General features: G+C 37.2%; 1 protein-coding gene across 4 annotated transcripts in view; it reads right to left on the bottom strand.

The window, feature by feature from the left end:
• TFG (trafficking from ER to golgi regulator) overlaps positions 1–23449 on the bottom strand; it is a 34073-nt gene extending 10624 nt beyond the window's left edge. For 2 of the 4 annotated variants that reach the window (XM_045501852.1, XM_045501854.1), the window contains exons 1-5: positions 23064–23296; positions 17594–17820; positions 14324–14407; positions 8033–8179; positions 3756–3923 (exon numbers count right to left, since the gene is read on the bottom strand). In XM_045501852.1, the coding sequence (XP_045357808.1) occupies positions 3756–3923; positions 8033–8179; positions 14324–14407; positions 17594–17777 (583 nt within the window). In that variant the 5' untranslated portion in view covers positions 17778–17820; positions 23064–23296. Of the gene's footprint in view, positions 1–3755; positions 3924–8032; positions 8180–14323; positions 14408–17593; positions 17821–23063 lie in introns of all 4 variants that reach the window. The other 2 variants (XM_045501851.1, XM_045501853.1) reach the window with 2 other exon arrangements.
• Positions 23450–23853: the final 404 nt, after the last annotated feature.

Here is a 23853-nt window from a genome sequence, read left to right as displayed (position 1 = left end):
AAAAAAAAAAAGACATAGCAATGACTGGAAATCCTTCCCTATGATGTGCAGTGTTATATTCCTAAGTCCTAACTTCCCCCCTGCAAAAATCAGAAGCCCTCTCTGCCATACCAATATCCTCCACCTCATGCTACCTAATTTATTTTGTGGATCAACCAAAAGTATCACCTAATTCTTCAACGGGTCCCCATTGCCCATAAATCAAGTTCAACCCTCTAGTTTGGTATTCCAGGGTCCAAACACTGTTTCTCACAATTCCTCCTCTCACGTGCCCACTTCAGCTAAAACTAACCTTTTCCCGAGCCCACAATATATCTAATATTTTTTTCTGCCTCCATTTCATTTATCACTGTCGCCTCCAGTCCCAGTTTCATGTATCTACGTATAATGGTCTTTAAACCCCGGTTACTACTCTATACTTCCAGTAAGACCTCTTCACTCATAAATACTTTTATCCACTTTTAAACTTCTACAGAGTATACTTTTATGATGACCCTTACCAACTTCTACTTTGCATTTCTGAACAGGTCCCATCTTCCTCTTAGACTACAAGCTCTTTTGGCCAGAGTCCTTTCTGACTCTTTTCGTCTGCCTCACAAAGACTACCTCTCAAATTCTTGGAGCCACTCAAATTCTTCTAAAATAATGAACAAAGAAGTAAATGGACAAAATTCACTAGAGTTCCAGTACTGTGACAGTCAAAAAAGACACTGTGAAGACAACTGTAGATATGTTTATTCCTTTAAGTTCTTTCTGTTCAGCAATATACGAGAGTCGTTAACAGCACAGGTTTTGGAGCCAGACTGCCTAGGTTCAAATGCCAGTGCTGCCACTTAGTAAGCTTTATAACTTTGGGCATGTCACTTCATCTCTTTCTGTGCCTCAGTTTCCTCATCTGTATGAAAGAAATACTAATTTCTACTTCACTTAGGTTACTACAAGGATTAGGAGTTAACAGGAGCTTATAGCAAATATTTGTAAAAATGATTATATGGCGGGGCACCTGGGTAGCTCAGTCAGTTGAGCGTCTGACTTTGGCTCAGGTCGTGATCTCACAGTTCGTGAGTTCGAGCCCCACATCAGGCTCTGTGCTGACAGCTCAGAGCCTGGAGCCTGCTTCAGATTCTGTGTCTCCCTCTCTCTCTGGCCCTCCCACGCTCATGCTCTGTCTCTGTCTCTCAAAAATGAATAAACGTTAAAAAAAAAAAATTTAAAAAAAATGATTATATGGCAAGAGCTTATGAAAGTGATAACCATTTAGAAAGTTCCACACAGGGACTTGCTATTACAGTCTGTCTAATTTCCCTGAGGGCAAACCTCTATCCTCTGCACTGATGTATCCCAGAACTTAGCTCTGTATTAGGCAACTATATAGTTGGCAACTGGTAGTCCAGGTATTGATGAGAACCTAAACTAGGTTTAGGATAACAAAGTGGCAATGCAGGAGAAACTAATGATTACCAGATTAAAATGGACAATTTGCTCATTTTATTGATATTTACATACATGTAAATACATACACATACACTCTCTCCTACAAAAAACACTGTATTATCTAAAAAAAAAAAGAGTATTATTTTGACTCCTCTTTTCTCTCTTGTATGTAACCTATTAGTTAATGCTACCCATCTTATCTCTATAATATTTTATCCCTCCTTCCATGTTCACATTCACTATTGCAGTCAAGCTTTTCACAATAGCACACCCAAATAACTACAACGTACCCCCCTGGTATTTTCTATGTGCACAGTTTTTCTTACTTTAACACACAAAGGTATCAGAAAAATGGCCTTCAAATAATGTGAATCATATTAATCATGTTATTCTAGGGTGTGGCATATACTCTAATCAAAATGTTAAGCCTGACTTCCTATTTACTCCTCCATTTGCCATTTCTTCAAGTCGTAAATAGTAAGAAACCATAACAGTAACTCAAATTTCAGTTGCTTTAAAAAGTGATTTTCAGGGGCGCCTGGGTGGCGCAGTCGGTTAAGCGTCCGACTTCAGCCAGGTCACAATCTCGCGGTCCGGGAGTTCGAGCCCCGCGTCAGGCTCTGGGCTGATGGCTCAGAGCCTGGAGCCTGTTTCTGATTCTGTGACTCCCTCTCTCTCTGCCCCTCCCCCGTTCATGCTCTGTCTCTCTCTGTCCCAAAAATAAATAAACGTTGGAAAAAAAAAAAGTGATTTTCAGATATATCTCTTGTGCAATGTCTTCTTTTGCCAAGAACATGCATCATATACAAATATTTGTCTCTCCAGAATTTCACACAATTCTCTTTAGTGAATAATCCCATAAAAGTCTCAAAGAAAAAAAAATAGACTGAATGCTACATTTCCAGTTACTGATAATGGCAATGAAAATGGTCAGGTGAACACTCTCAGAGTTAAAAACTAAAAACCTGTAAAATAGCAGAAAACAACTATCTGAAATCAATAGAAGTCAATCAAATGTCAGCAGAAACCAGAAAAGTTTACCCCCCAGTGAATTACAGTGGATGAGAATGACAGGCCCTGACCTCTGCAGCCCCAACAGCAGAAAGCCATAGTATGAACTTGATGGCTGGCCAACTACCTGGAAATTTGAGGGAAAATATCCCTGCAGTAAAAAAGCCACTGAAGAAGTGAGACCTAAAAAGTCAGTATAAGCTCTGCCCCCAAATCTCAGCTAGCCATGGAGTTATGAGGAGGAGACATAAGAGGGCTCAGAAAAAAAAAAAGTAGCACCAAGAGTTGAAAGGACTGAATAGAGATATTAGCTGCTATATTTCATGGGAAAAAAGAATGAGTAGTTTGAATACATACAAGTTTACTCCTTGCCAGAGTAGCAGTAACAAAAAAAAAAATCTCAAAAAAAAAAAATCTCAAGTCACTACAATATATTAATCATAATGTACAGTTTTCAATAAAAAAATCATCAGATATGCAAAGAAACAGGAAAATGTGACCCATACTCAGGGAAAAAAGACAGGCTAAAGAAAGTGGACTCCAAATAGGACCAGATGTTGAATGAAGCAGACAAACATTAAGCAGCTATTATAAATATTTTTAAAGAATTAAAAATGCATCAATAAGTTAAAGGGAAATATAGTCTTAATGAAATGCAAAGGTAAGGAATCCCAAAAGAAAAAAATAAACTATAAAAAGAATCAAATGAAAATTCTAAGGCTGTATGTGTAATTGGAATCTGAAGAGGGAAGACAGCAGAAAAAATATTAAAGAAATGACAGTCAAAAAATAAAGAAATCACAGTATAGGTGCTTTTTTAAAAAAGGTTAAAACCATCCATTATAAGAGCTCTTTCTACACAAGGCAAGTAAACCAAAAATCTATATTTAAATTTCAATTTCTCTAATTAAACATCCAAAGAGAGAAGATGGCATCAAATATAATTTAAATCCTACAACAAAACTGAAATAAGATTATAAAATGGTTCAGATTTTTAAAAAAAATATAAACTTTCTGAATTCCACTTTTGATAAAATTCACCTAAACCAAACAATGATTATTCTTTCAAGGGTAGGATTCTACTGACTGGGAAAGTGCACAAGAAAGCTTTCCTGAGTGCTGGAAATCATCTATGTCTTGAACTCAATTGATGTTTTCTGTAGATGTAGACAAAAGTAAAAATTTATTCAACTGAACCTTTAAGTCAACCTTTATGAACATCACTGTATCTGTTATCCTTCTATTACAGAAGGAAAGAAAGAGAGAGAAGAAGAGAGGGAATGAAGGATGTGAGGGAGGAACTAACTTACCTGAAACCTGATCATCTGTTAAGCCAAACGCTGACATGACATTTTTATTGATTTCATCTTGGTTTTTTAAAGGATCAAAAGCTGACATACTCGCTGCCATAACCTGAGTAGACTGTTTTCCAGAAGAATCAGAAGCAGCAGGCTTTTCATCCCTACCATCCACAGTATCTGTAAGAGGAATAAACAAAAACTTGTTTCAATTTTATCTATATTCAGTAAGGCTTAAGAAATACAGAAGAATACATACAGTCTGAAATGTTAAGAGTAAATATCTCTGAATATAGGATCATAGATAATTTTACTTTCCTTTTTATACCTTTATTTTTAAAATCAGAAGAAAGGATCAAAAATTTTAAAAAAACAGCTTTTTCCAAAAAATCTTATCTACCTCTTTCCCTAAGAATTACTAGATGAGAAAAAAAATTATGAGCTCCTTAACAGAGAAAAATATTTTGCCCCCTTTTTTTGGAGCCCCATGACCCATATATACGTATGTATATATACACACATGTATATATATATACACACGTATACGTATGTATGTGTTTGTGTGTGTATATACATATATATATACACACACGCACATATATATATATATATATATATATATATATATATATATATATGTATCTCCTACTATCGGATACATACTGGGTACTAATGCATCATTTTGTGAAAGGATAAAGCAGCTTCATTGAAGTTATGATATCAACTTTTATGTTTTATTTCTACTTGTCTATTTGTTCATTATTAATTGCATGGAAATCTCAAGCCAACCAATATATTAAACACATCCTTTTAATTTGCTATGTCTCCCTTAAAATACTTTATAGCAAAAGGATGTCTGAGATTTGCTCAAAATAACAGGTGGAAATGTATGGGAGGAGACATGGCATGGTACTGATGAGTTGGTGACTGTTGAGGTTGGAGGTGGTTCATGAGATTCATTAAAGTATTTCTACTTTTGTCTGTTTTTCCATACTTTAATAGAAAAATAAAATTTTAAACATGAGCATAGTAAGTTTAAGTATCTTCTAAGTATACTAAGGTATTCAATAGGCATTGGTACCACTACCGCGTGAAAGAAAAGGGGTTCAAGAACAACCCACATCTTATAAATAGGTACCTGAGCTGCTGACAGCTCAGAGCCTGGAGCCTGCTTCAGATTCTGTGTCTCCCTCTCTGCCCTCCCCAACTTGCTCGCGCTCGCTCTCTCTCTCAAAAATAAACATTAAAATTTTTTTTAAAAAACTAAGGAAACAAAAAGAATATTGCTAACCATTTATTCAATTATCAATTTTTTTGTCACCAAACAAGTAACTGAGTATCAGTTATTAGATCTCTGTGATTAAGACTCCTTTAAAATAAGTCTACAGTTATCCACCTTCCTCACCCATTTTCCTCCTCTAATTCCAAGGCTACACCCCAAGAGGACATCAGACCAAGCTTATAAGTTATCCCCTCTCACACTACTACAGAGTCCACTACCTGTTCAACTTTCCACTTCCTGCAAACTAAGTCCATTAGGAAACACAATATTGTATGTCCACTAGCCTACTAGTTGCTTTGCCAGGTGCTACAGCTAAGGCAACAGGTCAATCCAGTATCCAGGGTAGCCTACACATCACGTTCTTCATAGAGGAAAGAAAGTGTCCAAGAACCACTGTGGAGGTAGACCACTGAAGAACATAGATAGCCACGTGTTTCTGGGTGAGGGTAAGCCACACTGTTCTAAAGACTACTGACAGCTGACTGGCAGCACTGTTTGTGGACTAGACTTTCAGTTTCTGATGTAGGGGTTTTTTTGGCTTATTTATGCTATTTCCTTGAAAAGACTATTAAGTCAGGATATGTTCTGAGAGCTTAGAAGGCAAGTTAAGTGGTCAAGAGGTAAGTGATCTTATTATTAAGTACAGGAGAGGAAACAATAAATTACAAAAATAAATTTTTACAATAAAATAATTATAATAAACAATTACAATAAGATAAAATTTTATTTATTTTTTTTTTAAATTTTTTTTTTCCAACGTTTATTTATTTTTGGGACAGAGAGAGACAGAGCTTGAATGGGGGAGGGGCAGAGAGAGAGGGAGACACAGAATCGGAAACAGGCTCCAGGCTCTGAGCCATCAGCCCAGAGCCCGACGCGGGGCTCGAACTCACGAACCGCGAGATCGTGACCTGGCCGAAGTCGGACGCTTAACCGACTGCGCCACCCAGGAGCCCCTAAGATAAAATTTTAAACATGAGCATGGTAAGTTTAAGTATCTTCTAAGTATACCAAGGTATTCAACAGGCACTGGTACCACTACAACCATCCGTAAAAAATAAAGCACAGGATGTATTATTAAACTCATTAGACAACTCAGATAGGACACCATGACAAGATGGGAGGCCACACAAAGGAACAATATGTGATATAATTTCTAAGATTCAGAGAACCAGTTTCAACATCTTTTCCATGAACATAGGTATGAAGTTAATAATAAACATATGAATATATGAAAATAAAGAATAAAGAGAAGTAGTAAATTTAGTGGCAAGAAACATGTGAGAACTGAAAGGTTGTTTCACCAAATCTAAAAGCTTATAATTCTATCCCCTAGAGGAGAACATAGGCTACTATAGGTAATTTCTTCACAGTACTGGCTATACTTGTTGAATTTTACAGATGCTTAAATCCCCTGAAATTATATGCAAATGTTTTTGTGTCAGCATCTATGAATTCTTCTGAGAAAATCGTCAAAAGTTTTCTTCAGATTCTTGACCTAAAAATGGAGCTTATGTTGAAGAGATAGGGTTCAGAAAAGACCATCTGCATTGACTTGAAATATAGTAAGATTCATCACATAAAGGCCAGGAAGATCTTACTATATTTCAGCACATCTCCGATATGTTCTGAAATACAGAGAGAGAACTAGAAATTACTAATCACCAGATAATTATTGAGAATCTACCACTAATACAATTCCATACAGCGAAAGAGAGGAAGAGAAATTATACAAAAAGACAGCTTTATTTAGACTATAACTACTAAATTAAAAGAAAGCGAAACTCCAAAATCTAAACGGAACAGAAAAATACAATCTCTTAGAATCTAATGGCTGCAAAGGATTATACAATGCCACTTTCGCACAAAAACATCTTTTATTAAGGCCCTTATACAGTCATCCAGACTCTATAGCAAATTACTCTATCATAATATAGATGGTTTTAAGCGTGTAATTTGTATGCAAACACAAAAATCGTAAAAAACAAAACAAAACAAAACGTAAGTTTGCTTTTTAAGTTCAACATCTAAAAATATTAAAAGCTGAGGAAAGCAGTTTTTTAAAATCTACTTTCAGCCATAATACATAAATTTCAGTCTACATTTTTAAATATATTTGGCCCCAAAATATATGTCAGTTCCAAATTTGTCAATAAATATTACTTCATCTTAATATAAACAGTACGTGTCATCTGTAAAATGGAAAAAGTAAGTTTTTCTTTGCATGATTACTAAAAATTGCGTTTAAGATAAACTTTACAATACACCTCTTGAATGTAGTAATCTTATTTTTTATTTGAAACTACTTCATATACCACGTAAAACTCATGAAATGACTGCAATTCCTCGGGTGCATTATTACAATGAAAAGGGTTCAAAAGAGTCAAAGGGATCTGAAAACTGACCTATTCATACACCCAGGGGTTTAAGACTAGTTGCAAAGAATCAACCAGAGAGTACTTTAAAAATGGGATTCCCAGGTCCTACTCGCTAGTAGGTCTACAACAAGATCCAGGAATTGGTAAAATACCTCTCCTGGTAATCCTAAAGAACAGCAGGTTTGAATACTAGCAGAGAGGCAAGAATAAGAAAGGGTAACAATGAAGGTGCCAACTTAAAAAAAAAAAAACTGCAAAAAGGTGTGAGCACATAGTATAACACTAAGCGAAAAAAGTTCAAAAACAAATACCATATGATTTCACTCATGTGGAATTTAAGAAACAAACGAGCAAAGGAAAAAGAGAGAGAGAGACAAAAATAAGAAACAGACTCTTAACTATAGAGGACAAACCGATGGTTACCAGAGGAGAGTTGGGTGGGGGGAGGATGGATAAAATAGGTGATGGGAATTAAGGATGTCATGATGAGCACCTGGTGACGTATGGAATCGCTGAATCACTATATTCTACACCTGAAACTAATATAATGCTGTATACTGAAATTAAAATAATAAATTTTATAAATATATAAGAATAATAAAGCAGAATAAAATGGATTCACAGTCTACCATTTTCAGGAATATTGGTGGAAGGTCCTGGTTCTCCAGGTGGTTCCAAGCTATCCAACAAACGATTCACTTTATTTCGCAGTTCTATCAGCTCTCGACGGAGATACTTCACTTGACTTGATTCTAGGGGTCTTGGTTGGCCATTAACTGGAAAAAAAGCATTAATTTGCTCAAAATTAGGCAACATTCTTTAAAAATCAACACAACGATAGCAATAAGGAAAGATAAATGGATTTTTTGAAAAAGTGAAAATCAAACAAGACACCTAATGATGACATTTAAATGAAAACTCTTTTTAAGGAAAGGATTCTTTATTACTAAAAATTTGCTTTTTGGAAAAAAAAATATTCATCAGTCTTTGTGGATGCCACATCTATGGCCTATGATCATATTAGCTTAAAAAAAAGTTTTATTAGGAAAAAAATATAGTAAACTAAAGCTTTAATATATTTTTAAGAGAAATGATGTACCTTCAAAAGCTCATTTTTACCACACACTGTTCTTTTTTAAGTTATTTATTTTTGAGACAGAGAAAGAGTGCATGAGCAAGTGCCAGCATGGGAGGAGCAGAGAGGAAGGGAGAGAGAGAATCCCAAGTAGGCTCTGCACTGTCAGCACAGGGCCTGACTCGGGGCTTGAACTCAAAAACCATGAGATCATGACTTGAGCTGAAATCAAGAATCAGATGCTTAACCGACTAAGCCATGCAGGCCCCCACCCCACACTATTTTATATTCTTAAAGTAATACAATCAATACATTATTCTAAATATATATGTTAAAAGATGCAACATGACTGACAGTTCTATTATCCCTCTTGCCTACTTTTTGATCTAAAAAAAGAAAAAATAGCCACCTAAAATAACTGACCTAAAAAGTAACCTATTAAAAAAAATGCAGAATTCATGAATCCAAATCACCACTGTCCTTCAAAGTGGTTACTTCCAAAAGCAGTATAAAAGCCACAAAAAGACAAAGATTATTTAATAATCATTGGGTCTTTTTTTAAACGAAGGCAACGTTACCTCATTTAACCATTCTGTCCAAATGACTTCCAACTGACTTAAAAGTAAAGAAAAAATATGAGAAATCCTTCATCCAGCAACAAAGATTGCCACCACTAAAGGTTACTTTAAAAACAAAAACAAAAACAAAAAAAAAAAAAAGAAAAGTAACAACAAGGTTCTGAATGCACACTTCAAGACAGGAGTTCAAAAATTAAATTAAAATGCTTTATGCACTGCCAGTACACATATATACAAATTACTAAGGTAACAAATTAAAAAAGGAAATCCATTTAAATAAAGGTGCAGGGATTCTTTGTTAACTGAATTGCAAATATCAAACCAGCAATAGAAGTTTTTTGAAGACAACTCACCAATATTTTACATACTGTCCATATATCTACAAGGAAGTTCAATACAATCTCCTACCTACATGAATTAATTACTGACTTTTTAGGGTATTACTAGGTTTTCTTTAATACCTAAAAAGGAGAAAAGCAGCTCCTGACAACCAGGAACTGGCCTAGTCCTGTAAGACAGACCTTAGTGCTGCCAGAAGCTGGCCTGGCACTCACAAGTAAGCCGTGGTGTTCTCTTGCTGAACATGAACAATCTCAAAGAACATCAACCATTAGAAAAGATCACTCTGTGACTGTGATAGATGGAAGATGAAAACAGCACCACTGCATAATCATGTGAGAACTCAGACAAAACAAGAACAATAACCAAACCACAAAAATGACCAACATCCCTAGCTAAAATGAGTGATGGCTGCTGTTCCACTAATTGAAGCTTTAGCCACAATTCCTCCCACCTTCTGCATAAAATTTAGTTACATACCCAATCACAGGACCATCTCCACCTCCTAACAGCATCCAATCTATAGCAAGTCCCACTTCCTTGAACCTTATCCAAAATCCTCTACCATACACCTAAGCCCTATGAAAAATCCTTTCCAATACTTTTACTGAGATACCCCATTGTTCTTTCACGGTATTCACTCTTCCTCACTGCATGTATTTGTAGTATGCCCCTTTTCATTCCTACCATTGTTTGTGCCTTTTTTCTTAATTAATCTTACAGAAGTTTGCAAATTTGTTATCTCGTCAGAATTGTTGATCCTATCAATTCCCTGACTTCTAGTCCACTTCTGCTCTTTATTAATTTTTCCTTATAAGTTATTTCAGCTTACTTTGTCCTTCTTGTAATAGAAGGCTACCAAATATCCCCTCAAGTTTTACTTTAGCATACTCTAAAAACTTTGTTATATAGAAGTCATAGTTAATAATTTCTAATTCCCATTATAATTTCTTTTTTATGTTAAAGCATATTTTTATATGCTCAAAAACCAAAAGATAACACAGACTGACTCCCATAGTGTATGTTATCTTTTTTGTCCAGTGGTTTCTAAATGAAGCCAGAGAATGTGACCTCCAGGGTATCTCTTCTCTAGAACTTATTGAAATTTGTTGGAAAAACCACTATGTGGTTAATTTTTATATAAATATCCATATGTGCTCAAAACAATCATACCCCTTCTTAATTGCTAGATGCATAAGACCAAGCCTGTATTTGATCTGTTCAAATTTTCTCTATCCCTACTAATAATTCTGAGCCTGCTTGATTTACCAGTTTCCCAGAGAAGAGTAATAAAAGCTCTCCCATGATTGTGAATTTATTTTTCCTTAGGGAACATCTATGGCTATGACGTATAAGTGTTCAGAATTATTATATACTCCCAGTGAATTATGCTTTTTATCACTATGAAGTGACTATTACTAGGGAATTTTTTAGTCCATTCTGTTAGTATTCCTAACTAGGTTTGAGTTTGTCTAGTATAATATTAGCCCTTTACTTTCAAACTTTGCATCATAATATTTCAGTATGTCTCTTATAATAAGCATGTAATTAGATCTGGTTTAACTCCAATAAGAGTCTTTTAACATGTACATTTAGTCATTTGTGTGCATTAGTACACATTAGTACATTTGTGTACATTGTACATTAGTACATAGCACATAGTACATTAGTACATTTGTGTGCATTGTAGTTAGTATTTTATACTATATATTTATCAAGCTTTCTCTCTGCTTCTTTTCCTCATCGTCTAGTGAACCAAGTAGGTACTCTGTTTCCTTCTTTACCCTTAGTCGGTTAAGCGTCCAACTTTAGCTCAGGTCATGATCTCAGTTCATGAGGTTGAGCCCTGGGTTGGGCTCTATGCTGACAGCTCAGAGCCTGGAGCCTGCTTCAGATTCTGTGTCGCCCCCTCTCTCTGTCTCTTCCCTGCTCGCACTCTGTCTCTCTCAAAAAAATGAATGAATGTTAAAAAAAAATTTAATATTTTAATTCCTGGACACCTGGGTGGCTCAGCTGGTTAAGCATCTGACCTTGGCTCAGGTTATGATCCCACGGTTCTTGGGTTCAAGGCCTGTGTCCAGCTCTGCACTGACCACATGGAGCCTGCTTCAGATTTTCTCTCTCCCTCTCTCTCTCGGCCTGTCCCTGACTCACACTTTCTCTCTCAAAATAAAGAAATAAACTTTAAAAAAATGTAATTCCTATCATCCTTTCCTGTCTTACATATAATTAATGATCAGGACTTTTGTTCCATCTTTTTATATTTCTAAAACTATTGTTGTTGTTTTTTATTATCAGTGCTCATTTAAATTTACATGTTGACCAGTTTATTTGCTCACAATTTCTTGCAGGTTTCACCATTCTTCTGGACTCAATTTCCTTTTTGCTAAAGAACTCTTTTATTCTGTTAACAGGGTCCATGAGTGGTAAATCCTCAGTCTTTTTATTTTTGATGTTTTTTTCTCCCTTTATTCCTTAAGTGTAGCACACTATAGAAAGCTACTTTTCCAGATTTTTTTTCTGAACAGTTGGAAGATGCTATTCTACTGTCTCTGGCTTCCATTATTACTATGAAGAAGTCTACCAAAAGTCTAACTGCTTGCTAGATGATCAGTCTTATTCTTTCAGGCTACTTGTAAGATTATCTTTTTGCCTTACATATTTTCCAGGTTTGTGACAATACGTCCAGCAGAGTTTTGTTTTTACTTACCCTGCTCAGGACTACTTTTCCTCCTGAATCCGAGTTTATATCTTTTATATAATTCTGAAAATTTCTTTAGCCATTACCTCCTCAAATATTTCCACTCCCCCATTATATCTCCTTCTTTAAAGTCTTAATGGAAATAGGCTGGACTTTCTTATTCTTAAATTCTATCTTATACTCTTCATCTCTGTTTTGGTGTTTTATTCCGTAATTTCTTTAGACTACCTTCTAGTTCAATAATTCTCTCTTCCACTGTGACTAATCTATTTTACCTCTCCTCTTTGTATTTAATTTGAATGATTATACTTTTCATTTCCAAAAGTTATCTTGATTTGTTTTTAAAATCTGTTTATCCTTTTTTCATAGTGCCTTGTTCTTACATTCTTATTTCTTTTACATCTAATAATTTTTAATATTATTTTATAGATGACCACTTCTATTAGCTGCAAGTTCTTGGAAGTCTAACTGCACTATTAGTTGTGGCCATTGTTTCTGGCCTACATGGATTGTTTCACATGTCTTACAGTTCTAAACTCTAAGTTCATCAACAGGATTTTGTCTAGAAGCAGCCCATGACCTGGATTGAGAACTTACTCTAAGAGATTTCTGCCTTTACTTCTTACCATTTTTTATGGTAGTATCTGTGCCTGTGAGTTCCCCATCTTTGAAGACAGTTTAAATTTAAATCCAACCCACCTAGCAACCATGGTTAGAAATCCTCAAGGGAGCCTTTACAAACCCAACAGCTTCAGGGTATGAGAGTTTCCTGTATCAATTCCTTGATTTTTCCTGTACCAACAGAGAGGTATTTTTCTTTTACAATATTCTTTTTTAGGGGTGCCTGGATGGCTCAGTCAGTTAAGCATTCAACTCTTGATTTCAGCTCACGTCATGATCACAGGGTTCATGAGTTCAAACCCCATGTCAGGCTCTGTGCTGATAGTGCAGAGCCTGCTTGGGATTCTCTCTCTCCCTCCCCCTCCCCCCACCACGTGTGCATGCATGCTCTCTCAAAATAAGTAAAACTTAAAAAAAAAAAAATTCTTTTTTAGAACACCCCACTGAGGGTCTAGGACCCAAGGCCTCTACTATGTAGACACCAAATGACTAGTCTTTAGACTATGCAGAATAAAACCTTGACCATTAACACCAAAAGCACACCAAGTCTCACCCTTTGGTACTACTGGTCCCAGTTTTTAATTTCATCTGTCTTTTGGTCTCTGGACATTTCTCTTACTCTCCTGAGCAACTTCAAGTATATATTTCAAAAAACACATTTATAATAGTTAATCTAAAATGTCCTCAGTGTTTCTGGAAGGAAGATTTTCAGTTTATTGAACCTTCCTGATAGCTGGCTGCTAGTGGTTAAGTATTTTAGATTCAATACTGTGCAATCATACCTTTTATTTAAAAATTTCTTAAACAGCTTTTATTTGTTATTAGCATTTTAAAATCTAATTAACATTCACCCTTCCTACATGGAGATGAAATAGATACAAATTAAACCAACTGGCCCACACCAGGTTTCATGAACCAAAAGGTTCAGTGTCACATAACTTATTAAAAAATGCTAAACAAAACATCTAGAAAAAAAGGCCCAGATTTTATTTTTCACATAATCATGCTACCACTTCAACTCTGTAATCTTTTCTATCTTATCTTTTAAGAGTTCTACCTCACAAATCTGTTACTGTCTACAAGAATACAAAATCTAAAAGATTAAAATTAGTCTTGTATTTGCTTATTTTTTTTTAATCAAAACTACTTCTAATTTAATCTTTCAGTACTCCTTAAAAAATAATGTCTACAGTCTTAGGCCTATATGTTAAGCTCTGAGAATAAGTAAAAACATGTTACATTTATGGAAAATACTTCTACATTCTCAGAGTACTAAGAACTTAATATAATGAATAAATTTAATAAATTTAAAACTTAATAAAGGTAGTTTCAATACTGCAATTACTTTCAATCCTGGAAATACTTCTATAAGTGGCACCCATTACTATGTAGGATACTGAGCAGATGGAGATTTTAAATGTAACTACTTTCTATTAATCTTCGGGAAAGAAAAAAAAGAATATAGGCAGGCCTAATAATTCAAAAATTCAGATACAGCTGAAAAAGTTATCGCTTAATTCTAAGTCTTTAAAAAGAAAAGCTAAAAAGTCTTCAACAAAAACACAATGGATAAAATAGTAAATTTATTAGAAGATTTACCACTTACCAAATAATGTCAGTTTCAGTATTCTACTACACTGAATTGCAAAAGAAAGGTCAGAACTATCAAAAATTGTTATAAGATCTCCATCTGGAATTTAAACAAACAGAAGTGAGTTTCAGATTTGTATCAGTAATAAACTAGGATATACATTAAATTAAAATTGAAAATGTAGGTAACAGAGCATAATTAGAATGTCCCATAAAAACCTTAAACATTAAAGGATCTAGGAAAGATGTATCTGTTCAAAAGAATATCAATTTTGCTTATTACTTTTATAGCAAGGCTATTTATCATATCCTCATTAAGAAGAGCCAAAACATAGCTAAGATTAACATATGACGATCCTTTATAAGTCACCAGGGCATTCATGGTAGCAATATAACAAATTATTGGTTTAGACTGAAATCTTTCCATTCCAAAAAATTTAAATATATTTATCAAATGTTAAAGAAATAAAGATTCTCAGTGTTCAAAATGTAATTCTAAGTACAGTAAAACACCACTGACACAAATGTAGAGGAAGCTATTATAGCAGTAACTAAAAGGGTCACTGACCATTTTGATACTAAGATGAAAACTATCAACTCTCCTTAGAAAAAATACCCATATACACAAGATTCTATAATCTCCGAGATCTCAAAGCTAAAGAATATTATAATCGGCCTATCAGCTGCTTGTTTCAAAAGCTTTCAAAGGGCTCAGGGAAAATGTTCTCTGGAGAGAAAAAGAATAGAAAAGCACCCAGAGGCAAGGAGTTGGGTCAGGAGCCTCTGCTGGCTATCTTCAACAGCTGGGTTGGGGAAGGGGAGTAACGATGGTAGTTCTGTCTTGGGGAGGCTGCTCCAAGGATGTTCTGCTACACCAAAAACACTGACTAGACAGATTTAGTTTGAACAAAGCTGGCAACAAAAGCCATAACTGAAGATTTTATCACTATTCTTAGATCTTTATAAGATCTAAGATCTTATAACCAGACCCACTTCTTATAACATATCTAATGTTCAGACTTCAGAGATTTTACTCATAAATATATTTTTAATAAAGTATATATATATATAAACAGAAAACCTTCTGTAACTGCCTTTTTTATTTTCTGAATTTCACAACAGAAATATATGATGGCAAGAACTTTACCTAAGCCAGTCCTCCACCCTAATACCTAACTGTCTATACAATTACCACAAGTAACACAAATCTGTACAATTCAAAACACTTAGAAACTGTGAAAAACAAATCCAATGTGGTAACTAGATGTGGAGGACAAAATTTCAACACTGAAGATACCCTTAAGTTAGGGGTCCATAAAGTGAGACCAATGGTCAAAAATCCCTGTTTTTGGACTATGAACCAAGAATGGCTTTTACATTTTTTTTTAAAGGTTTTCAAAAAAAAAGATAGATGAAACAGAGAGACTTAATATGACCCACAGTACTAAAATATTATCTGATCTTTTAGAGAAAAGTTTACCAATCCTTGCCCTAAACAAAAATAAGGGATTTAAGAGCAAGCCAGATAAATAGTGAGGTCAGTTTAAAATATACAAGTTTGAGGCAAGAGCAGAGCATCTCAGATAAAATGAAAGCTGTTAAAAAGTTGAGTTCTAAAGTGAAGAAAAAGAACAAATTGATCAAATTAAGGCACACACTTGGAAGTCAAAAAGGTTAAAGTCAACATATTAGAAGTAGATGAGATTGTATTAGGAAAGAGAATGAGAAGCAATTGCTCTCTTTTACCATCCAGGTGACTCTCAAAATTAGTTTTGGGTACCATTAGACCATACTTTGTAAAAAAAAAAAAAAAAAAAAAAAAAAAAAAAAAATTACACCTGTAGCTAAATGGCCAGCTAGCTGATTGACCATCAGTGATTTATATTTTTATATTTCCCTTCCATAGTATAGGTTGTTGGAAAGTGGGCCAACCAGGGACATACTCCAAGCCACTGACAGTTCAGCAGAGCCATGTAATGGGGTCTGGCCAGCTTGATGTGAACAGAAATGATAAACACTACCTCAAGGCCCAGGGAGTACAATCCCTCACGTAATCCTCTACACTCTGTCTTCATCTATCTGCCTGCTGGATGTTAATGCTCAAGGTGAGCTTATAAGCCATGTGTTGAACATAACATAGCTTCTGTCAGCCTGGGCCTTTGAATGATCTCTTGAGTGTTAAACCACTGAAATTTTAAGATTTCTATTATTAACAGCAGGTATTACTTTAAGCCAGCACACCGAGAGACAGGGAAACGGCTGTTAGTGATAAGAAAACTGGGACAGTAGTGTCAGAGATGTTAAGGGATAAGAGTTATTTTTAAAAGGATGGTATGGGGGTAGCAATGCCAAGTATAAAGATCAAGGTGAAACAGACTGGAAATAAATTCAGCAGAAAGAAACTGGTAACCACCTAAAGTACAATTTCCGTAGAGATGTTTACAAGGAAGAAGGTTTAAAGAAGATGAAATAAAGACAGTCTATGATTTTAATTCCACTGTGTGTCTGATGCAACATCTGTCATATAAAACCCATGGCCATAAAAACAGTTTTGTGGTCAAATGAGTCTAGGGACACTGAATACTATAAACAGACAATGTGTATCAGCATTATTACATGTTCTAAAAATTCCTGCAGTAAAGAAACACATTTCTGTTTCAACCAGCTTTCTCACACTTAGTTGACCATGAAAACATTTTTCATCCAATACCTACTGATACCTCTTTCACTTTGGGAAATATGAGTGAAAGTTGGTTTTAAAAGCAAAAAGGAAGCCAAAATTGCATGAGCAGAAAAGAAAAAAAATGCTTGTAAAAATATTTGTGAAAGTGGGGCACCTGGGTGGCTAGGTGGGTTAAGCTGTCCTCTCTTGATTTCAGCTCAGGTCACAATCTCATGATTTGTGAGACTGAGCCCTGTGTTGGGCTCTGTGCTGACAGCATGGAGCCTGCTTGGGATATTCTCTCTCTCACCTCTCTCTTTCTCTCTTTGTCCTTCCCCCACTCGCAGAGGTGCACACGCACACTCTCTCTCTCTAAATAAATAAACTTTAAAAATATATATTCTGTGAAAGTGATTACTAAAAACCCCATTTTTAATAATAAATCACTTAGCTATTTTTAACTTATAAAAGAATTATAATCAGCTACATATATATCCCATTAAATAAAGTGGGTACTCAATTATGACAGAAGGGAAATTTATAATGAACTATTCAATAAAAGATAGGCAAAAGAACACATACAATACTTAGACTTTTAATGACTAACTTTAGAAACAATCTTACCTTCATCTTTATACTTTATTGTAACTTCGTCATTACTCAGAAGTTTTCCTCTGAAAACTCGCTGCATCATTAGCACTAATTCATCATAAGTAATATCTTCATTATGAATGGGAATTCGTCGAATATCCTCCCCAAGTTGAGCTTTGATGATCAGCTTCCCACTTAGGTCCAACTGTCCATTCATGGTGGACTCCAGGATGTTGCGTATATACAACTCTAGGGAAAGACTGATAAAATGGTTTTAGTGATTAAACAGCTATAAAAACATTTCTTAAAAGTTGAAAAGCAGGGCGCCTGGGTGGCTCAGTCAGTTAAGCATCCGACTCTTGATTTCAGTTCAGGTCATGATCTCACAGTTCGTGAGATCCAAGCCAGTGTAGGGCTCTGTGCTGACAGTGCAGAGCCTGCTTGGGATTCTCTCTCCCTCTCTCTCTGCCCCTCCCCTGCTCATGCTCTCTCTCTCTGTGCCTCTCTCAATATAAATAAACTTTAAAGAAAAAAAAGTTGAAAAGCAAAACTACTATTGGAATCTAAGAAATTCTGGTCTTCAAAAGAGATTTACTGTTCCAATGTTACCCCATTCATCATGTTAAAATGGAGATAACTTCAGTATGTGCATAAGAAAACAAGTTTCATTATTTTTGGCAATTATTATTTTACCCATATATCTAACCACCTATCTGCCATTACCATTTAGATTTCTAATTTAACATGTCCGAAAACAAACTCCTGATCCTCTCCCCAAAATCTGCTTTTCCTGTAGTCTTCTCCAACTCAGTTAGGGACAATTTCTTTCTTCTAGGTGTTCAAGATTTAAAAGAAAAAAAAAAAAAAAGTCCAAATAGCCAACAATCTAGTTGCTACTACCTTTAAAATATCTCTATATTCCAATCACTTCAGTAACTTTACCTCTACCAGCTTGATCTAAAGCTCTTGCCTGCATTACTGCACAAGACTCCTCTTGCCTGCATTACTGCATAAGACTCCTAAGCAGTCTGCCTTTTTACCTTTGTCCACTTTTAATCTATTCTCAAATTTAGAATTATCCTGTTGAATAAAATCTAATGTCACTCTGCTTAAAATCTTCCAATGGATTCACATCTCAGTTTTAATAAAAGCCAGAACTACAAGGTCATGATCTGGCCTCTGGCCCCTAGCCAAGTATTTAACCTCATTTCCTACTTCTCTCCCTGGTTACACTGCTGCACCCACACTTTAAGTTCTCCTTCTCAATTCAAGGCTTTGCACTTGCTGTTCCCTTTGTCATGAGCCCTTTTCAAAACTCACATGATTCAGATCTCTGATCAAATCTTCATTTCTCAGAGGTTTGCCCTGACTATCTAAGCTAAAATGGATCTTCTTTCACTTTCTTACCCTGCTTCAATTTTCTTCAAAGCACTTATCACTCCCAGACATTAAGAATTAATTTTGTATTGTCTTTTCCACTAGAAAGTAAAGAAGTAAATGGTTTTGTTCATTGTATTCCTGAGCCCAGAACAATACTGGTCTAGCACATGGAAGTCAATTTTGTTAAATGAAGAATACTGGCTTTCACTCTATATTAGCGTATAACTAAATGCTAACTCTAAAGAGAAAATCATGTGTGAACACTAGAGTCTGAAATGTTTCTCTCTAAAATAAGAAAGACCTCACTAGTATTTTCTCTAATTTTCCTATCTATTTTGGGAACTTAAGGAGAAAAGACAAATGAATGACATCCTCTGGAGCTTTCTACTAAGAATGTCCACTATTGTCTCTTAATATTCTATACCTCACCCCTCCCCAAACCTGAGTGGCTGTGTATGTTTAAATTGCATTTTTTGGGGCGCCTGGGTGGCTCAGTCGGTTGAGCATCCGACTTCAGCTCAGGTCACGATCTCGCGGTCCGTGAGTTCGAGCCCTGCGTCGGGCTCTGGGCTGATGGCTAGGAGCCTGGAGCCTGCTTCCGATTTTGTGTCTCCCTCTCTCTCTGCCCCTCCCCCATTCATGCTCTGTCTCTGTCTCAAAAATAAATAAACGTAAAAAAAAAAAATTTTTTTTTTTAAATTGCATTTTTTAAATTTTTTAAAAAGGTTTTTTAATGTTTTTATTTATTTTTGAGAGAGAGTGCGCACGTGTGCGAGCAAGGGAGGGGCAGAGAGAGGGAGACACAGAATCCGAAGCAGGCTCCAGGCTCCGGCCCACAAACCACGAGAGCCCAACGTGGGGCTCAAACCCACAAACGGCGAGATCATGACCTGAGCCGAAGTCGGCTGCTTAACCAATTGAGCCACCCCGGTGCCCCGTTTAAATTGCATATTTTAAGAAAGAAATAAGATAATGTTAGAGAACTAGCCACTAAATACTAATTTGCTACAAAATTTTCCCTTCCTGGGTTTTACTTTCATCTTAATTTTAGGTATTATTTCAGAGTGATTATTCTGTAACGACACTAATTCTAAACTCAAAATATACTATGAGGTCTCTAGTAATTTACATGGTTACTATAGAGTTCTAGAAAATACAGTTACAATTAAATAATGTGTTAACAGCTCTTCTTCTCAAGGTCTATCTCTTGTTTTCAAGACCAAAATGTTCTTAAATACATCTACAACTACTGAGCATTTCCCTAGCTTCAACTCCCCACCTCCTCCTGCCCCCCTCCCCCCGAAATGATCTTATTTAAAGTGCCCTACAAAAAAATAAAATAAAATAAAATAAAGTGCCCTCCAATCTCCTACTGGCCACACTGTAGTTTCAACCTCATGTTTTACTACTGGCAGCTGTTTTTTCCTCTTAATTTGTTAACATCATACCGGCTTTTCATGCTTCTCTACAATCATTCTACAGTTTTCGTACCTCTCTACAATTATTTTTCTTGGTGTGAAAGCACTCCATCTACCCTCCAACACATCACCCCCTCAAATACCTGGAGAAAGTTTTCAGGAATCCTACGTCATTTCATGAATATTACATATAAATGCCCTAATATTCTTTCATATAAATGTCCTATGTCCTTCCAACTATTCCTTAAATGAGTGTCTCTAGAACTCCTTGCCATATTCTGAACATTTTAATAATTTCTTTCTTTTTAAATTTAGAAATACTCTTTTTCCATGATGCAGTGACCCACAAATCACAGATGGCTTGGAAATAAACTTCCCAGTTACTGCAACAGATTTTTTAATTATGCACTTAGTGAGGACCCAAAGTCAGCCCTTGAAGGCCTGTATCCTCAGATTATCCCTTTTTCAGCAGGATGTAAATTCAAACTCCCTTTAACCTAACACTAAATACCCTCCACAATTTGCCCTTCCCCTTGTTTCTTTCCACTCTTCCTTTTTTTATTTTTTGTACTTGTACTGTATTTTACAGCTATATTAATATTTTTAAATGGGGCATTAAATACTGAATCTAACACTTTAAGTCAGTTCAGAACAGAGTGGATTGTGTTCCTAAATCTGGATGCTAAGCTTGTCTTAATTTAAAATAAGAATAGTTTTCTTTATCTGACAATTCTCACAATGAACTTCTCATGAACACTGTGATTAACTGAAACCTCCATACAACCTCTTCACCTGTTAGCCAAAGCACTTTCTATAGTCAGGAAACATTTACTTAATACCTACTATGTGCCAAGCTCTGAAGTATAATTACTTCAACAAAATGGTAAAGATTCCACCTTGCTCACCTTACAGTCTGAAAGTAATAAAGAACTTCAGTAAATCAAGGTATGTTACTTCCTCCTACCCAGAGGATGTGTAAACCAGCAAGAACATAGTTAAGGACCAGGGTTTAGCTTCAGCAACACGTTATTATCTACTCTTACCAGCACCTAGAATAGTGCCGGACATATAGTAGGTATTTAAAGACTTGTTTTTGTTCTCTGAACAAAAGATGAATAAGAAATAATAAATTTCTGATAAGGGATTGGGAGAAGAAAGCTGAACTGTTAGGGTCGGTTCCTAAGTCAGACCTTCACACTGTACCTCCTTTGAAGTGATTTCCCGCAACAGACATACTCCTAATTAAGAGAAATTTCCAACATCGAATTAACTAATAGTATGTTTTTTTTTATTGGGGGGGGGGGAGGATTATGCAGTATTCATTTCCAATGGATCTGAAAACTTTAGTCTCTTTTCCTTTTATCTGCCATGTTTGCCTGCAAATTCACTTATTCCTTGGTGTTTCCCATGCACTGTAAACTCCCTGTGGCCAGGAACCAAAGCTTCTTTCCTAAGGCCGTCCCCAGTTTGTGCAGCCATCTCCTCAAGCCACGTACACAATTATCACAAAACTAAGGACACTACAAAATTCTCCCTTTCAGGGGAAATCCCATCCCCAACATTTTCTTATGTAACAGAATTCAGGTCCTCTTTTTCTCTAACTCCAGTCACTAGGCAGGGCCTAGTAATGAATGAACTACCAACTGCCAGGACTGCTAGTGAGATCCTTACAGTATTTTCTTCTCCCATCTTGTCCATACCCCACTCCCTCTGAGGTCCAGAAAGGACACAGACACTAATTTACCAAGTCCTCCAACAGGAACACTGTTTTCAGCACTGAAGAATAAAGTGACATGCCCAAAGACACATAAAAAGCCTGCCTCGAACCAGAATCCAGGTTCAGTGGCCAAACCTCCAGCTCCTCTAATCCTATGAGTTGAGCCCGCTCAAATTCAGAGGGGCCTGCTTAGGCACCTCCACAGGGTAGCAATTTTCCTTAAGAAATTCTAAGCAAAAGCAACCCTTGATTACTACAAAGAATCCAAGGAGGCACAAATCCTGCCTGGCCAGTAAGATGGTAAAGATTCCCACTACCAGCCCCGTGACCTTAGGCAAGTACCTCTCCAAACTTCACAAAATAGGCATAATAATATCTAAATTTAAAGGATCTCTAAATTGAAAGGATCCTTGTGATGATTAAATGGTATTATGCGTCTAAAATACTTACTACAGGGCATAATAAAGTAAACTTAAAAGTTCGCTATCATCATCACTATAAAACCGGGTTGGGCCTCCAGACGGCGCTCGATTAAACCCTGACACAGCTAAGGAACAAGGTTCCTCTTAAGTGACCCCAATAAACTTACTCCCTTAGGCTCTATTCTTCACCCATCCAAGCCCCTCTGGGGGTTAGGTGCTCGACCACCCCAGACCTCACAAGCCCCCTCCTCTCCTCTCCCTCGGGCAGTCCGACCCCTTGGAGCCAGGAGGAATCGAAGCAAGAGCACTTGCCGGCCCAAACAACCCCCAGAGACCCCCGAGGCCTGCCCCCCTGCCACGGTGGCCTGCGGGACTCCCATCCCCCCCTCCGGGCCCTCCCCTACCCAGCGCGAGGGCCCTCCCAGGCCCCAGCCCCTTCCCACAGCCCCCCTCCGGCCCCACCCGCCGGGTACCCGCTGGTTCGAGCGAGGCCCTCCCAGCGCTTCCTCGTCTCCCCGCCCGCCTTGTCGATTGAGCGGCCGCGCCCCCGTCCCCAGCGGCCATACCGGCTTGCCGAGGACGCCGCGGCTGCCTCTCCGCGGGTCTCCGATGACCGGACCCGTGCGAGGCCGCCGGCGCGTTCTGGGGCGTCGTGAGGAGGCTGCGGTCACTGCCCACTCCGGTGCCCTCCGCCGGCGCCGCCGCACCTCGCTCGCAGGCTCGCGCCGGCCGCGGCCAATCGCACAGACCCACCAAGCCTAGCGAGATCTCAGGCCCAGTACGTGGCAGGTGGGGGAAGAAGAGGGGCGGGAACAAGGGAAAAAAAAAAAAAAAAATCTGTCCTTTCGCTCCGCCTCACAGCAAGCAGGCAACCCAGAACGCATGCGCAGAGGCCGAGGCGCGGGGCGGGTGGTGCCCGAACCTGCGTGGGCCGAAGTCTCTGCTTTCTCACTGGATGACCGAGTGTGGCAGCGTATGCTGACGGGTGCACGCATGCGCAAGGCGTGACCAGGCACTTCCGGTTTTCCTGGAAGCTTGCAACCCGTCCGTCGCCTGTTTGTGAGGCGTGGTTTGCTGTTTTGGACTCTGATAGACTGTTGAAAGTGGGCATTTGTTCAAGTTTGGGTGGCTTTTGTTTTGTTTGGTTTTGTTTTTAGTGACCACTGTACTTCTCCTAGTCATGTCTCGAAAAAACGAATCCTTTTCCCGCCTTCCACAAACTCATTCATTCTTATTGGGCACCTACGCACTGTGTTGGGAATGGGGATGAATCAGTTGGTGAGCAAGGGGTTTCTAATAGCGTTTACGAGACAGGACAAACCTGTGAGTGTGTAAAAGGTAAAGTCTGGAAAATTA

Source organism: Leopardus geoffroyi, chromosome C2 (assembly GCF_018350155.1).
Source record: "Leopardus geoffroyi isolate Oge1 chromosome C2, O.geoffroyi_Oge1_pat1.0, whole genome shotgun sequence".
Lineage (NCBI taxonomy): Eukaryota > Metazoa > Chordata > Mammalia > Carnivora > Felidae > Leopardus > Leopardus geoffroyi.
This window is presented reverse-complemented; position numbering and strand designations above follow the sequence as displayed.